Here is a 15572-nt window from a genome sequence, read left to right on the forward strand (position 1 = left end):
AACATGATGCTGCATTTTCAGCATGCACTGCTGGAAGCATGTACAGTACACTGCTAACAAGCATGTTGACTTAAAACATTTAGGGCTGCATTTAATCTCTATTTGGTAAAGTGTTTCCCTCACAAAGTTCTGTTGAGGAAACATTCTGTACATCATACGTGAGGAATTTTATTCCAATAACAAGGTGCTTGAAGGGCTTGCTAAATTTCTGAGAGCTGACCGAAGTGACCTTTATAAAGCCCCGAGCTTTCCACAGAAGGATCTTAGCTGTCTATCAAACAAGGAGGCGGGTAGTAAACAGCAAGGCGTGCTATGTGAAAATGAACATTTTTATTGTTGTCTGTTTGACTAAAATCACATTGTCTGATTGGAAACATTCATTTGAAAACAGAAATTGTGGTGGAACACACTTGTGATTCTTCTCTAACTTGTCCCCTATTAGGGTATAAACTTGAATGGGCAGCCTAATTTAAAAATATAGCTAGTAGTAAAATTACAAGTTAGTGCTGCAACAACTAATAATTAGTACTGATAAAAATCGATTATAAAAATTTCTGATTTCATTATTGATTAGTTAAATGCTGTGGCTTGCTGTCACTTCATTTAGACTAAAAACAAATTTGATGGCAATGGTGAAGCATATTACAACAGAGTAAACCTCCTCTATGCATGGAAACATTTTACATTACACTACACTGTTGGTCTCATGACATACACTCACTGAACACCTGTACACCTACCTATTCATGCAACTATCTAATCAGCCAGTCATGTGGCAGCAGTGAAATGCATAAAATCATGCAGATAAGGGCCAGCAGCTTCGCGTAATGTTCACATCAACCATCAGAATGGGGAAAGAATGTGATCTCAGTGATTTTGACCATGGCATTATTGTTGGTGCCAGACAGACTGGTTTGAGTACTTCTGTACTCAACTGACCTGCTGAGTCTCTAGAGTTTACTCAGAATGGTACAATAAAGAAAAAACATCCAGTAAGTGGCAGTTTTATGGACAGAAACGCCTTGTTGATGAGAGAGATCAACAGAGAATGGCCAGACAGGGTCGAGCTGACAGAAAGGCCACAGTAACTCAGATAACCACTCAATTGTGGTGATCAGAAAAGCTGTTTTGAGAGCAGAATGAGGCCCTACCCAGGATTAGTATAGCATTCCTAATAAAGTGCTCAGTGAGTGTAAATTCTAAATTATGTTTTCATGTAGTAAGTAATATTTCAATTTGTATCATTTTGTTTGTGGTCTGTGTGATTGAGTGCAATTCCAGGCATTGAAAGCTAAGTCAACCCCAAAGCTTTGGAATTGAATCCACACACCTTTTGCACACACGTTTGCAAGACAGCCAGTGGATATAACGATACAGTACACGTTGTAAAATTTCGTTTGATACGAGGCTTTCGATTTGACATGTCTGTTTATCGAGCAATATATTCAACACTCTGCATAATGAAGGAGGCTATTCATTATAAAACAATGCTTATAGCTTATATTACTGAGGTGAAAACATTTTACATTTAAACTTAATCAAGCCCACACTTCCTCCTCTGAAAAAGTAGTTTCCTCTTTATCCCAAATCAGGAGGCTTCACCTTAGCAAAGCTTTCGTTTTGTATATATGCTGCTAAAAGTCTGAGTGGATCACATTATCACTGTGTCATTATTACGTTTTGAAAATGGAAATCTAAGGCACATATTCAGGCAATGCTTATCTTATCAACTGTATTGAAAAAAGTTTTGTATCAAGGCAGCATCATACTGAAGTTGTATTGGCTTTGAATTTTGTTTATTATTACACCCCTAGTGAGTATTTATTTTGGTTTTATTTTAAAATTTTCTAGCTGGAATTGAACAAATCAGGGCAGAACAGATAAAACTGATACACTATATGGCCAGAAGTATGTGTACACCTGAGTATTGGATGTCCCATTCTAATACCATGGGCATTAATAGTGAGTTGTCCCCCCTTTGCTAATATAATAACCTCCAGTGTGGCTGTCGGGGGTTGTACTCATTCAGCCACAAGAGCGCAAGAGGTTGGACGCTGATGTCGGGTGAGGAGGCCTGATGCGCGGCTGTCATTCCAATTCATCCCAGCTGTGTTCATTGAGGTCAGGGCTCTGTGCAGGCCACTTGAGTTCTTCCACATCGAACTTGACAAACCATGTCTTTATGGACCTCACTTTCCAATGAAGGGAATTCTTAATACTACGGCATACAAAAGCATCATGCACTCAGTGTCCACTTTAATATGAACACCTGTACACCTGCACCTTTATGCAGTTATCAATCATTCAATCATGTGGCAGCAGCACAGTGCATAAAATCATGCAGATACAGGTCAAAAGCTTCAGTTAATGTTCACATCAAACATCAGAACGGGGGAAAAAATGTGATCTCTATAACTAACTGTGGCATGGTTGTTGGTGCCAGATGGGCTGGTTTGAGTATTTCAGAAACTGCTGATCTCCTGGGATTTTCACACACAGCAGTCTCTAGAGTTTACACAGAATGGTGCGAAAAACAAAAAACATCCAGTGAGCAGAGGGTCTGCTGGCTGAAACACCTTGTTGAGAGAGAGATCAGAGGAGAAAGACCAGACTGGTTTGAGCTGACTGGAAGTCTATAGTAACTCAAATAAGCACTCTTTACAACCACGGTGAGCAGAAAAGCATCTTAAAACACACAACACATCAAACCTTGAGGTGGATGAGCTACAACAGCAGAAGACCGCATCAGGTTCCACTCCTGTCAGCCAAGAACAAGAATCTGATGCCATCATGGGCACAGACTCACTGAAACTGGACAGTTGAAGACTGGAAAAAGAAATCGTACTTCACGGACACTGGTCATGTTCATGTGTGCTAATATATTAACAGTGCTCATTTAGACTAGAAATTTAACCGTGCAAAAAAAGATATTGCTATTACTGTCAAAGACCACTACTTTGTGTGACTTGTAACATTTGCCAAATGATCTCTCTTCTTAGTAAAGTGATCATGTAGCCAGGCCATTTTCATTCCCAAAAATGTGTTAATTCATTGCAGGTTTAGAATAAAAACCATGGGAATCAGTGTTGTAGCTCATGTTGCATCAGAATTGGGTATTGTGGACTGATTGTTCACATATAAAATTTCTACCCAGTGTCCCAGCAGGTCTGTCATCTTTCTCCCTTTTCATTGCTGTAGGCCGGTGACAGGTTCCAGCTGTAAATTTGTCCTGTTTTACATTTGTTTTACATCAACCGGAAACTGAGAAACCAAAGCGCACTCTGGCAAACCCATTCAGAACCTCCACTCAGTGCTGCTGTCCAATATCTGTTTGAAATTGTATATGTACATTATGCAGTTCAAGTCTGTTGCATTCAGAGTTCTTCACTGTTTTTAAGAATTTCGTCAACTATGTTTTACAGTTTATAATTTTGTTTTCTATTGGGTTAATTTAATAAAATTCTTGCTAAATTTAAAATTCTATACAAAGGACACAATGTATAGTTACGGAGTATGCAATGCAGCATCAATAGGCTATGGACACAACTCACCCCTGAATATGTTGTCATTATTTTCTTAAATAAAAACAGGTAAGGCATTTATTTGGTCTCTAATTTGGTGGGAAGTTAGTGAATGATAGTCAGCGTATTCATTGTTGTGGTGTTTTTGTTACCCAGTTGTAAACTTGTTTAGCCAAATAATCATAGCCAGCTAGTGGATAATTATTTGAGTGTGTTTCTGTGTTGTTGTTTTTTTTTTTTTTAAACTTAAAATTTGGCTGTGTTTCAGTCTGTGTGTATTTCATCCACTGTATTTTAGCTAGCTAGTTAGAGTTAGCGGACTGGATTACTACAGCCATGGAGCTGCGCGTAGCTTAAAGGCACTGTGGTCATTGTGAGATTACATCCGAGCAATCCTATCCCCTGTGACCTGAACTCATATTTTAGATAGCTAACTAACATTGTGATGATTCTGTAGGTTATGTGCTGTTTATGATTCGACAAATGATGACAATCACATCAGGTTGGCGATTCTCGAGCACTGCTGCTTGATCAGGCACTCGCAGTGAGCTAGCCAGCTGACAGAAGCTTAAAGACCAGCTTTAGCTGAAGGTTAGACGTTTAGCTCTTTTAACTAATACTCAGTAAATGTCACAGTCATGTTGATTTACACAGTAAATGTTTTTATTCTCTCAATTCTTCTGTACTACTAGAATGACAGCAGGGCACCTCATCCCAAGCCATGTACTACTATGCTAAACTGTATGTCAGTACACTATTGGTGTCTGTAATGTTTAGTGCACCTGTTTGGAACACAGCCTTGAATTCTCACTGAATGCGTGTTGTGTTTGCTCTCGCAGCCGTTGAGATTAATCCACACAGTGAAGAACCCACGTTACAAAATGTTTTTCTGAATGATTCCCGTCGTTTTAAGAATGAGATGAATATGCGTTTATTTATTTAGCAGTGGAATCTGGAATATTCCGTGAATGTTGTCAAATTTATATACTTCTCAAAAATTATAAATCCATAACATGAAATTCTTTTAGTGTTTTTTGAAGGTTAAGAATGGACTTGCTCAGGACATCAGCCACTCCTTCAGCTGTCCAGTCAGTAGTGCAGAATTATATCAACTCAGCTGCCATTGCTCTAATTTGATTTGTGCAGTTGCCTGCAAATTTAAATGATGCAGAATCTTTTGGTGGCCTCTCGTGAGCTCTTGTTTAACTCTTCGCTATCTGCAGTGTCCTTTCCTTTGGAATGGATTTCAAACAGCAGTTGTAAAGTGTTAAGTTTGAACGAGGACGCTCAGATGCTGCCAGCAAGGACATTACATTTTGAATAACATTGTGAAATTATTATCATCACTTATAAGTGCTCATTTTGAGCGTTTTTTTTAAAAAAATAATTCCATCGTATAATAAAATATTTCGACATTTTAATAATTTAGTTACTAAATTTTTAAAATAAAAGTTTATTATTAGTTTAGGAAAAAAATGCCTAAACTTAAGAAATAAAGCATGACAAAGTATTATTTTATAGAGAAATGGTGAGGTAATGTGATGCATGAGGTGAAATTTATAACAGGCAGAAGTGTATTTTTCTGCTTATACCAGTTGCATTTGCAATGCAATTTCAACTGTATTTATTAATGCACACCACGTTAGAATTTTTGTCCTCTTGGAGGTACATTTGATGTTGTGGAATGTTCACTAAATAAGTCAATCCCTGTGCTTAAGTTATAGCAGGTATAAACATTTTTTTCCCTCAACAGACACTGCAAAGTGTTTTGGTGCAAATGGTCTTTTTCAGACCAGATGATTTTTGCTCGGTTAGACCAACTGCTAGACAATTTCTTTTGCTGCTGCTAGCAGTTAAGCAGGAAATGTTCTTTATATTGTTACAGATAGCCAGACCAGATAAAATTCAGAGCAGATTTGATCTCTCTGGCTTCTGTTGTAGTGCAGTGACCTTGCTGATCTGTAATTACACTGATGAACAGTAGTCTGCTGTCAGTCTGCTTTGCTTTCTAAGGAATAAGGAGTCTTCAGTGTCTTCAGGTGCAAGGAGTGTAAAATGTTACAGATGTTAGAATGGAGGCAGATTCAGTGCTGTTTTGTTGGCCCTTCCAGTTGTTAGTTTCATGCTTTTCTAGTCATGAAATCTCTAAAAATGTTAGACAATTCTGGGAAGAAATTACTATCACATGTTACTACACTACCATCCTCTGAGACTGCATAGAACTGCACATTCTGTACCTAGGATGCTTTGCTTTTTGCTCTGATAGTGTCAGTCTCACTGTTAGCTGCATAGTCATGATGGACAGATCATGGATTGTCTTGTGCTTTGAGACTCAGTGCAGGCCTCTTATACCCTTTCAGCCCTCCTGCCTTGTGGTTCTCTTGGCATGACTCCCTCCTTTGGGGTGAGTGAGTTCCTTTTTGGGAAGCAAGCCATCTTGTCATGTGATGTTCCAGGAAGTTTTCTGGATTTTTGGGGTGGGATTCATGGGACGTTACTTGTTATGGAATTTAAAAAACTATGTTCTATTTATAAACTATTTATAAGATTAAGTAGAAATGCTGCTAAAATAATATCACTCCTAACTTCAGATCTCGCTTGCTTGTCATTTTGTGTGCCAGTCTAAAACTTTCCTTTGTGGAGCTACAAATAAGGCATGACTTGATTTAAATAAGATTAAAGAGAATACAAAAAAAACAAACAAACCTTTTTGTCTGACATTGATGTCTTAAAAAACACACTCGTGCTTTGAACCTTAATATTCTAAAGACATGCCAGCAGTTAGAGTTCCTCTGTTTAAACTTTTCCGTGGACTCCACCCTGCCATTACAAAAACTTCCTGGAACGTCACATAGCGAGATGGCTTGCTTTCCATAAGGGAACTTAAGCTTCTAATTAAACCTTTTCAGGAAAATTAATTTGAGTAAGCTGATGGTTAAAGAGCAAAAATTGTCACTAGGTTTGCAACATTTGTTTAAGAAAAGCAGAGGAGCTGGCATCTTATTAGAACAGGGTTCCCAAACTAGGGGTGCCAGCCCCACGTGGGGTCGCTCGATTTACAGATGGGGTCACGAGAGAAACTCGTGCAAAATAATTAACTTGCAAATAATAAAAAACCAAGGGACTAAAGCAAGAACCTAGTAGAGTAAGATGAGTGAAAAGACATGTTTGGGGGACAGCAGATTTGGGGTAATCACATTCCAATAGGCAGGACTGTAACTTTGGGAGATGAAGAGACGCGAATCAGCAGAAGAGCTTTGATCAGCAAAGAGAGTGGATATGAATTACGTGTTGTGTGGGGGTGTGTGTTCATCTCCTCTGTCTTTCTTCTCCTGTTCTGTATTTACTGTTGCATTGCAGGTGTGCAGCACACATCATCACTAACTGACTCACTCTTTCTCTGTCCCTGCAGGTATGGAGTGGTGTCGGCTACAGACTGGATGACATTGCTGACCTGTCTCAGTCCCACATTCTGACTGCCCTGTTACCCTGACAACCCTTGCTGAGGACGCCAGCGGGACTCCGTCCTTTTTATGCTCTCACCTCCCATTCTCTCTTGTGCACCTGTACACACTCTGTCTTTGGTTGTTTTGTATTACTTGCTCCCTTCCTTCCCCTCTTTCCCTCTCCTCTCCTCTCTTCTTTTCCCTTCCTTCTCTTTCTCCCCTCCCTTTCTCTCCTCTGATCTTTCCCTCTGTCCTGGAAGAGCCCCACCTCAAGAATTTTGACCTTAGGCCGAGAAGCTAAGATGAGCTGGCTGAGTCGTATAACACCCAGGGGTCCAGATGGGCGGAACAGTAGGAACGTTGCCCCATCTAGCCCATGCACTGCCGACCCCGAGACATGCCTAATGGTGTTTGAGAACCATTGGAGACAGGTGATACATGCACACAAACACACACAACTGCTGTTTCTAGTTGCAATTTCTGCCCACTCAAGCACTTACTACAAAATATGTGGCCAATGGCGAACCAGAAGCAGGCTGTAATATTGCCTTTATGTTGTGTACATGTCTGACTAATTTCATATGTGTATGTGTGTATGTTTTCAATTCACTGTTCAGCTCACGGAGCTTAAGCAGGTCAATCAATGACATTACTGACTATGACTGGATTACTGAAACACTAGAACTATTTTCTAGAATTTTCTTCTTCAAAAAACATTGTTAGTGCATTGTTAATATCTTGCATGTCATTTCTTCAACAGTATGTTTTAATTAAAATTGGTGCTAGTGCTTGCTACACATCTGAAATTCAAATGCACACAGTTTTTGCATTCGAATGTGCATTTTTATCTTAAGTTCGACGAATATTCAAAGTTCGAATTTTAATTTGACAGCCCTAGAGCAGGCGAGAGGACAGAAGCAGTGTGGCTGAAATGTTGGTGACATTCATTCTTATGTAAACAAACATGCATGTAATCACAATGGGCAATATCGAGGTTAGAGGAAATGATCGAGGTCATGTTCATGTATCGTATGATAAGTCGATAATGTAATTATCGTGACAGGCCTTGTGTGGGTGTGTGTGTTTGAGTGTAAGAGCCAGGCTCAGAACTAGACTGTGAATTGTCTGTATAGTCTTAGTGTATATTCTTAGAGTAAAAAGGACATACGTTGCTATACATGTGGTCCTGGCCATGTCTTTATATCACTTTTTTCTAGCCACCCAGTTAAGCATTGTTCCTCTCTTCCATCAGCATAACCATAAATGTGATTTTTCTCGAATAGGACGTCTCATATCATCAGTGTTCTTCCCTCACCTGAAGCCAAGAGAGTTCCAAAATCTCTTCAGATGCAGTAGTCGGCTTTCAGACTAAATCTATTATGTGCCTCAGCATTTCAGTTCATAGATTAAGTAAAACCGTTTAAAGTCATTAAAGCCATTTGGGGAAGTAGGAGGCACACAATGCTGACATCAGATGGCAGTGATTAGTTAAAAATGTTCCAGGAACAACAAAAGTATGCTGATCCAGGAACATATCCTGTTCATCCAAGCATGGCTGGACTGTGCCAGACATTTCATCTGTGCTTGGTTCAAATGTGTTGGGAGCTGAGACAGGACAAAAATGTAGAGCATCTGGGATTCTGTGAGAACTGGGCTGGGAAACACCCTTCTCTGTTAACTTGTGTCCATTATATGGTCACCATGATATTATATGAGTGTTTGTGCTCTTTTTGTGTTCCAAGGCTGTTAAATAATATACTTAATTTTTTCATGTTCTCATGAAACACTAGTGAAAAAAGACACTGTTTCAAATGAAATATATATATATATATATATATATATATATATATATATATATATATATATATATATATATATACACACAGACACACACACACACACATACATATATATTTATATGTGTGTGTGTCTATGTATGTATATATGTATACACACACACACACATACATACACATATATATAATTATGGGCAACCATTGTATTTTATAACAGTCCGAGGCATTCAACAGTGCTGCCGTTTTTCTCATCTTTTCTCATTCTTTGTCTCATCCACATTCACAGGTGTCGTGGGTATTGGAGCAGAGGGACTCTGTGGCTGGGGGAGCTGATGATTTGACAGCAGTGAGGAATCACACTGATCAAATGCTGTGTCTACTGGCAGAGGAAAGACCAGCAGGGGGCGACAGTGATCCACCAGGTTCAGAATAACCCACTTTAACTTGCCAAATGCCATGTGTAGGCCATGGAGCACATCTGTGATATGTGAAGTGTTTTATACTGTGAACTCAGCTGAGTAGGTGCTAAAGAACAAGTGACATGTTTCATCCTTGGAAATGTCTCAGAGGAGAGGATTTTTTTTATTTCCCACTTAGCTTTCGTCAAGAAATAAAACACAATATTAAAACACAGGAACTATGCAATGACTATAAAATTAACTGATAAAAAGTGTCAACAGGAACTGCGTAAACCGTGGATTAAACTCAAGCCCAATAACAGTGTTGCTATCATTACATCTCCTCCTCAGCTTTGGGCCCTATTCTGGAGCTGGTGGTGTCTGAAAACATCCTGGAGCGACTGGTACAGTGGCATGTGCGCCGTGGTCTGGACCCTGACAGCCAAACAGCTCTGCTGAAGCTGTTCGAAATGCTGATTGGCCAATCCCATCAGCCCTTGCTACAGAACAGCGCCGTGCTCCAGCCACTGCTCATTCTGCTGGGAGCTTGTGTAGACCCTCAGTTCGGCTGTCCCCCTAACCTGGAGGCCAGCCTCGTACTGCTGCTCAACCAGGTGTGTGTATGTTTGGTTTTATATTTGGTTAAACCTTTGCATATATATATATATATATATATATATATATATATATATATATATATATATATATATATATATATATATATGCATATATATATAAGGCAATTTTAATGTGAAACCTGTCACATATCTTCAGTGAATTCATAACATAACTGATTTCTGCCAAAATTGTCAGATAAAACCTTACAATTCCAGTGTCTTGTGTCTTTATAGAAAGTAAAATACCGAAACATTTCAGAATCCTGCGAAAAGCAAAGTGCTTTTTTGTTTTACAAAGATATGTTTTGTTTGGGTCACAGTTGCCCGTAGTGAATTTTTACTAAGGTGTAACAACACAGATTTCTGTAATGAAAATAAAATAACTTATATATAATTATTTATTTGTTACAGAAATTATGCTCTGGTCATTTTAACCTTTTAGTTTCAAGGTGAAATCATTTACATTCTTACACATCCGTGATTGTAAATATTATTTATTTACCTAATAATTGTGATAAAGATAAGTCTTATTGAGTATTTAAAATAAATGTAATAATTGTGTTGTTGTAAAGTGAACAAATAGCATGGATCAATAAGGTTACAGCTGGAGTATAGCTCAGTTTCTCCTGTTTGATTCATTTGTTTGGGATTGCTTCAAGTAAATTCTTGTGTGTGTGTGTCTTAGGTTTGTGTGTCCATGGCAAGGCAGCCTGCTGTGTTGGAGCTGTTGTTTAGGTGTGGTACAATACAGCAGGGTCCCACAAACCTGCTGATCTTCTCTTTGCTGGTACCATTTATCCATCGAGATGGAGTTCTGGGACAACAAGCTCGTGATGCCTTGCTTTTGGTCATGGCTACCTCGGCCAGCAACCACGCCGTGGCGCGCTACATCACTGAGAACTCCTACTTCTGTCCGGTAGGTGTGTGTGTGTGTGTCTGGGGGAAAAAAAGAATGTGGAGGGAGATGGTGTAATGATTGTCTGATTGTAAAGCTTATTCATGCCAACTTTATTTTCTTCGCTATAGGAAACGAGTAGCGACACGAGAAAACCCTTCATGTAGTGAAATTCTGATATTTCTCATACAGTGCCCTCAGAACATTTTGGAATGGCAAGGCCAATTCTTTTGTTTTTGCTATACTCTGAAGACATTTGGTTTGAGATCAAAAGACGAATGTGAGATGATAGATCAGAATTTCAGCTTTCGTTTCCTGATATTTATATCTAGATGTGTTAAACATGGCACCTTTTGAATAGGTCAGCCAAGGAAAACAACTGCAGTTGATGACAGAAACATTGAGAGAGCTGTGAAGAAAAACCAAAAACAACAGTCAGTGACATTACCAGCAACTTCCAAAGGGCAGGGGTGGAGGTATCACAATCCAGCATTCGAAGAAGACTTTGAGTGCAGAAATATAGAGGCCATACCACAAGATGTGAACCACTCATCAGCAGTAAGAGTCAGAAGGCCAGATTGGAATTACCAAAGATACTGAGATGAGCCACAGAAGGTCTGGAACCAAGACTAACCTCTTCCAAAGTGATGGAAAGGCCAAAGTGATCCATGACATATGAGTCACGATCCAAAATATATGAGTCCATCTGTCCAGTACGGTGGAGGTAGTGTCATGGCTTGAGCTTGCATGGCTGCTTCTAGAACAGACTCACTAATCTTTATTGATGATGTCACTCAGGATGGTAGCAGCAGAATGAATTCAGAAGTCTACAGAAACATTCTGCCAATTTACAGAGAAATGTATCCAATCTAATTAGGAGGAACTTCATCATGCAGCAAGACAATGACCCAATGCACATAGCCAACATAACAAAGGACTTCATCAGTGGAAGAAAAGTGGAAGGTTTTAGACTGGCCAAGTCAATCACCAGACTTTAACCCAACTGAGCATGCATTTCACCTCCTGAAGAGGAGACTGAAGGGAGAAACCCCCCAAAACAAACAACCAAAAGAAACTGCAGTACAAGCCTGGAAAAGCATCACAAAAGAAGAATGCAACAGTTTGGTGATGTCAGTGGGTCACCGTCTTGATGCAGTTATTGCAAGCTAGGGACGTGCAACTGACGATTTATATCATCGTTAAACAACTTAGAACATGGCACCTTTGGTGGTTACCCAACTGTGCCATGTTCTAAGTTGTTTAACGATGATGTAAATATCAGGAAATGAAAGCTGAAATACTGATCTATTGAATCATATTCATCTTTTGATCGCAAACCCAAATGTCTTCAGTGTATAGCAAAAACAACAGAATTGTCCGTGCTGTTCCAATACTTTTGGATGACTGTATGTATAATGTTCTAAAAACCATAAGTTTTCCTGAACAGAAATGTTTTTTGTTTGCATGTACTGTATCTATAACCCCAACATTGAAAAGGGGGAAAACTGCATTTAAAGATTTCTTTCCGATGCCACTGAAGGAAACAAACCTACTGATTGTGTAAAAGTGTCTGTAATATTTAATGTTATTTAAATGTCATTTGTAATAATTAAGAAATACAAATTTAGAAATATGACTGCAAATACTCTTTCTATCCTTTTAGTAGTCTTTATTCATAGTCTACAGACTATTCAGGTTATGGTAACAGGTTATTCAGAAGCAGACATTCCATGTTTAATAATCATATCCTTTATTTTTGGTAAAGGCCAGACAACATTTATAGACATTTACAGATCTCAACCTGATTTATGATCCTAAGCTGACACAGGCAAACACTGCCCATCTCTATATTTGTAACCTAATCTTCATCTTCAGTAACCACTTTACCCTGATCAGGGTTATGGTGGATCCGAAGCCTTTCCCAGTAACACGGGGCACAAAACAGGAGAATTAACCCTGAACGGGTCCCCTGTTCATCGCAGGCCACCATGCACACCCATTCACACTCTCATTCACACTTAGGGGCTATTTACCGTAGCTAACGTATCTGCCTACCTGCATGTATTTGGAAAGTAGGTGCAAACTGCATATAATCTAATCTACTTATGGTAAAATGAAAGGATCATTTGATCATCATGTACACCAGTTTCGGTCTCATTACCGCACACCAGTCTCGGTCTCAGCACCAGAACTAGCTGAACTGGAAAGTTTAATCTATAACTCCATGCCCTAGGTACTAGCAACGGGCCTGAGCGCACTCTATTCCTCTCTGCCGCGGAAGATTGAGGTGCGTGATGATGACTGGCATGCACTGCAGAGGGAGGACTGGATGGGCGTGTCCTCTTTGGTCCTCTTCATGAACAGTTTAGAGTTCTGTAATGCCGTGGTACAGGTGGCACACCCACTCGTCCGCTACCAGCTTATTGACTACCTCCACAATGGCTTCCTGGTACCAGTCATGGGTCCTGCCCTGCACAAGGTGAGACAGTTCTTAGTGCTGGACACCCCACTGAAAATGTACTGCTTAAGAATTGACATTGTACTTTGTACACTGTCTACATGTGTGACGTGTCTGATATTAATTATGGTCAAAGAACTGAGGGGATTGTAATAGCACTAGTTACTGACTGCCATTGCTATGAAGTATAATATTATAATTCTGTTTTCATCTCTGTCCATCCTTATTCAATCCAGTCATCTGTGGATGAAATGATAGCAAGTACGGCATATCTGGACCTTTTTCTACGCAGTGTCACAGAGAAGTCCCTCCTCAAGACCTTTCTCCGCTTCATATTGCTGCATCGTCATGACAATGACACAATCCTCGATACCCTGCTCACACGCATCAGCAGCAACTCACGGGTAGGTCTGGGCCTCTGGGAAGTCTGGCAAATCTGTCTGGTTTTCTTTTCCCCTGGGAGAGGAACTCTGTATCTGTTTCCTGTACAGCTGTCCAGTTACCTCTGGAACCAGCAATGCCTTCATGTAGCTTTAAGATAGGGTGGCAGTGTGTAGTAAATTTCTTTTCTTCTATCACTCTGTAGCTGTGCATGGTCTCTCTCAGTCTCTTCAAGACTTTGCTCTCCCTCAACTGTGAAGACCTCATGCTCCAGCTCGTTCTCAGGTGTGTGTCTGTGCCACACATATGCAATTACCTACATTCCTCTTAAATCCTGAATATGCTTTCAACGCAGTGTAGTCATTAATTTGCCGTTTCATGTTTAGGTATCTGCTGCCTTGCACACATGTGATGCTGAGTCAGCGGCGTGCAGTCAGAGAGACTGACCTCTATGGCAAATCAGCTGATAAGTTCCTGTCTCTCATCCCAGAATGCTGCAGAATCACGGCAGCAGCCTGTAATGAAAAGGAGGAGGAACCTGCCTTCTGGGGCAAGGGTAAGCACACATGCTAAACAAGGCTTAATCAAAAATAGGGGTGGGAACTATAGCCAAGATTGTTCTCCAAATGTCAGATGCCAACAATATATTCATGGTATACACTGCAGGGGTATCCAAACTACAGTTTGCAGTCTATTTGGTGCCCAATGCCATTTTTAAGTTGCCCACTAGGTATTTTAGAAATAAAGTAAAAGTTGGACCACTATTAAAATTAAAAAAAAAAAAAAGGAGGTTTCTGGTTTGAACACTTGGTGGCACTATCATGTAAATGACTCAGAAACATCTGCTCCTTTTCAACATACTCAAAACTTTAATTTTACATGCCTGCATTAATGTCATCAAGCTTTGGGCTAGTCATGGTGACAACAAAGAAATGAAAAATAGAAAGCGTAAGCAGAAGATTTCAGGTATGCTGGCAAAATGAATATGTTTTCACTGAGTTCGGAGGAATGAGTCCCTGTCTTGTTTGTCCTGAGTCAGTCACTGTAATGAAAGCGTATAATGTTAAGAGACATTATGAAATGAATTGAATTTTATGTATTGAGAGAACTGATACCACAGACACAGCTCTGCTGTTAAATATTTGGCTTTATATATATGTACATGTTTTCTGTAGTGACACTAAACAAGAACCTCTGTGAAGTTGGCACCCCATATAAATAAATTGTCACCAAAACTATACCATTCGTTTGTGCTGATTTGTGCCACAAAAACGAACATTTGTGCTGGTTTGGCGTTCAAGATATTAAACATACTTTTTTTTGGCTGTGTGACGTCACTCTCCACCCCATGTCGTCCAAATCATATCAAATTGGTGCCGTTCGTTTGTGCTCAATAGTGCACACAAGTAGTACATACACTTTCACACAAGTGATACACATGACACATACAGACCTTTTATGTTATGGATTTGAGCTTGATTACGGCAATGGCAATAAAAGCTTTCCATACCTTAAAAAAAAAGAATAAACGTTAATAGCAGCACCACACGAGCACAAACGTACTAGATATGTTTGTACCAGATGAATGGACAGCACCTTGCGTTGCCATCTGTGTCCTCCAGAGATTTTGAGGTATGTCAGACTTTATAGACTAACGGCACCTGAAGGAAGGTTAGTCGTTTGTTATATTTAAGAAAATTCCTTGTAACCACGTTTCTTTTAACAGCACAAACCGGCACAATTCGAGCACAAACGCACGCCACCTGTTTTGGGTGATTTAAACGACATGGTTGGAGAGTGACGTCACTGCTCCCAAAATTCTTCTTGTTATATTTCGGGAAGGAAAGTAATTACAGGGTTTGTTTTAATGGCACAAACCGGCACAAATCGAGTACAAACGAACGGCACCAATTTGATACGATTTGGACGACATGGGGTGGAGAGTGACGTCACACAGCCAAAAAAAGAATGTTTAATATCTTGAACGCCAAACCAGCACAAACGTTCGTTTTTGCGGCACAAATCAGCATAAACACAGCACAAACGAATGGTATAGTTTT

General features: G+C 39.7%; 1 protein-coding gene across 4 annotated transcripts in view; it reads left to right on the top strand.

Moving 5' to 3' along the window:
• Positions 1–15572, top strand: part of fhip1b (FHF complex subunit HOOK interacting protein 1B) — a 32423-nt gene that overhangs the window by 8692 nt on the left and 8159 nt on the right. For 3 of the 4 annotated variants that reach the window (XM_034304461.2, XM_034304462.2, XM_034304463.2), the window contains 8 exons: positions 6934–7398; positions 9050–9185; positions 9513–9775; positions 10464–10694; positions 12907–13152; positions 13368–13535; positions 13718–13797; positions 13899–14068. In XM_034304461.2, coding sequence (XP_034160352.2) covers positions 7270–7398; positions 9050–9185; positions 9513–9775; positions 10464–10694; positions 12907–13152; positions 13368–13535; positions 13718–13797; positions 13899–14068 — 1423 coding nt within the window. In that variant the 5' untranslated portion in view covers positions 6934–7269. Of the gene's footprint in view, positions 1–12; positions 4113–6933; positions 7399–9049; positions 9186–9512; positions 9776–10463; positions 10695–12906; positions 13153–13367; positions 13536–13717; positions 13798–13898; positions 14069–15572 lie in introns of those variants that run through there. The other variant, XM_034304464.2, reaches the window with a different exon arrangement.

The sequence above is a fragment of the Pangasianodon hypophthalmus genome, chromosome 5 (genome assembly GCF_027358585.1).
Source record: "Pangasianodon hypophthalmus isolate fPanHyp1 chromosome 5, fPanHyp1.pri, whole genome shotgun sequence".
In the NCBI taxonomy this organism is placed as follows: Eukaryota; Metazoa; Chordata; class Actinopteri; order Siluriformes; family Pangasiidae; genus Pangasianodon; species Pangasianodon hypophthalmus.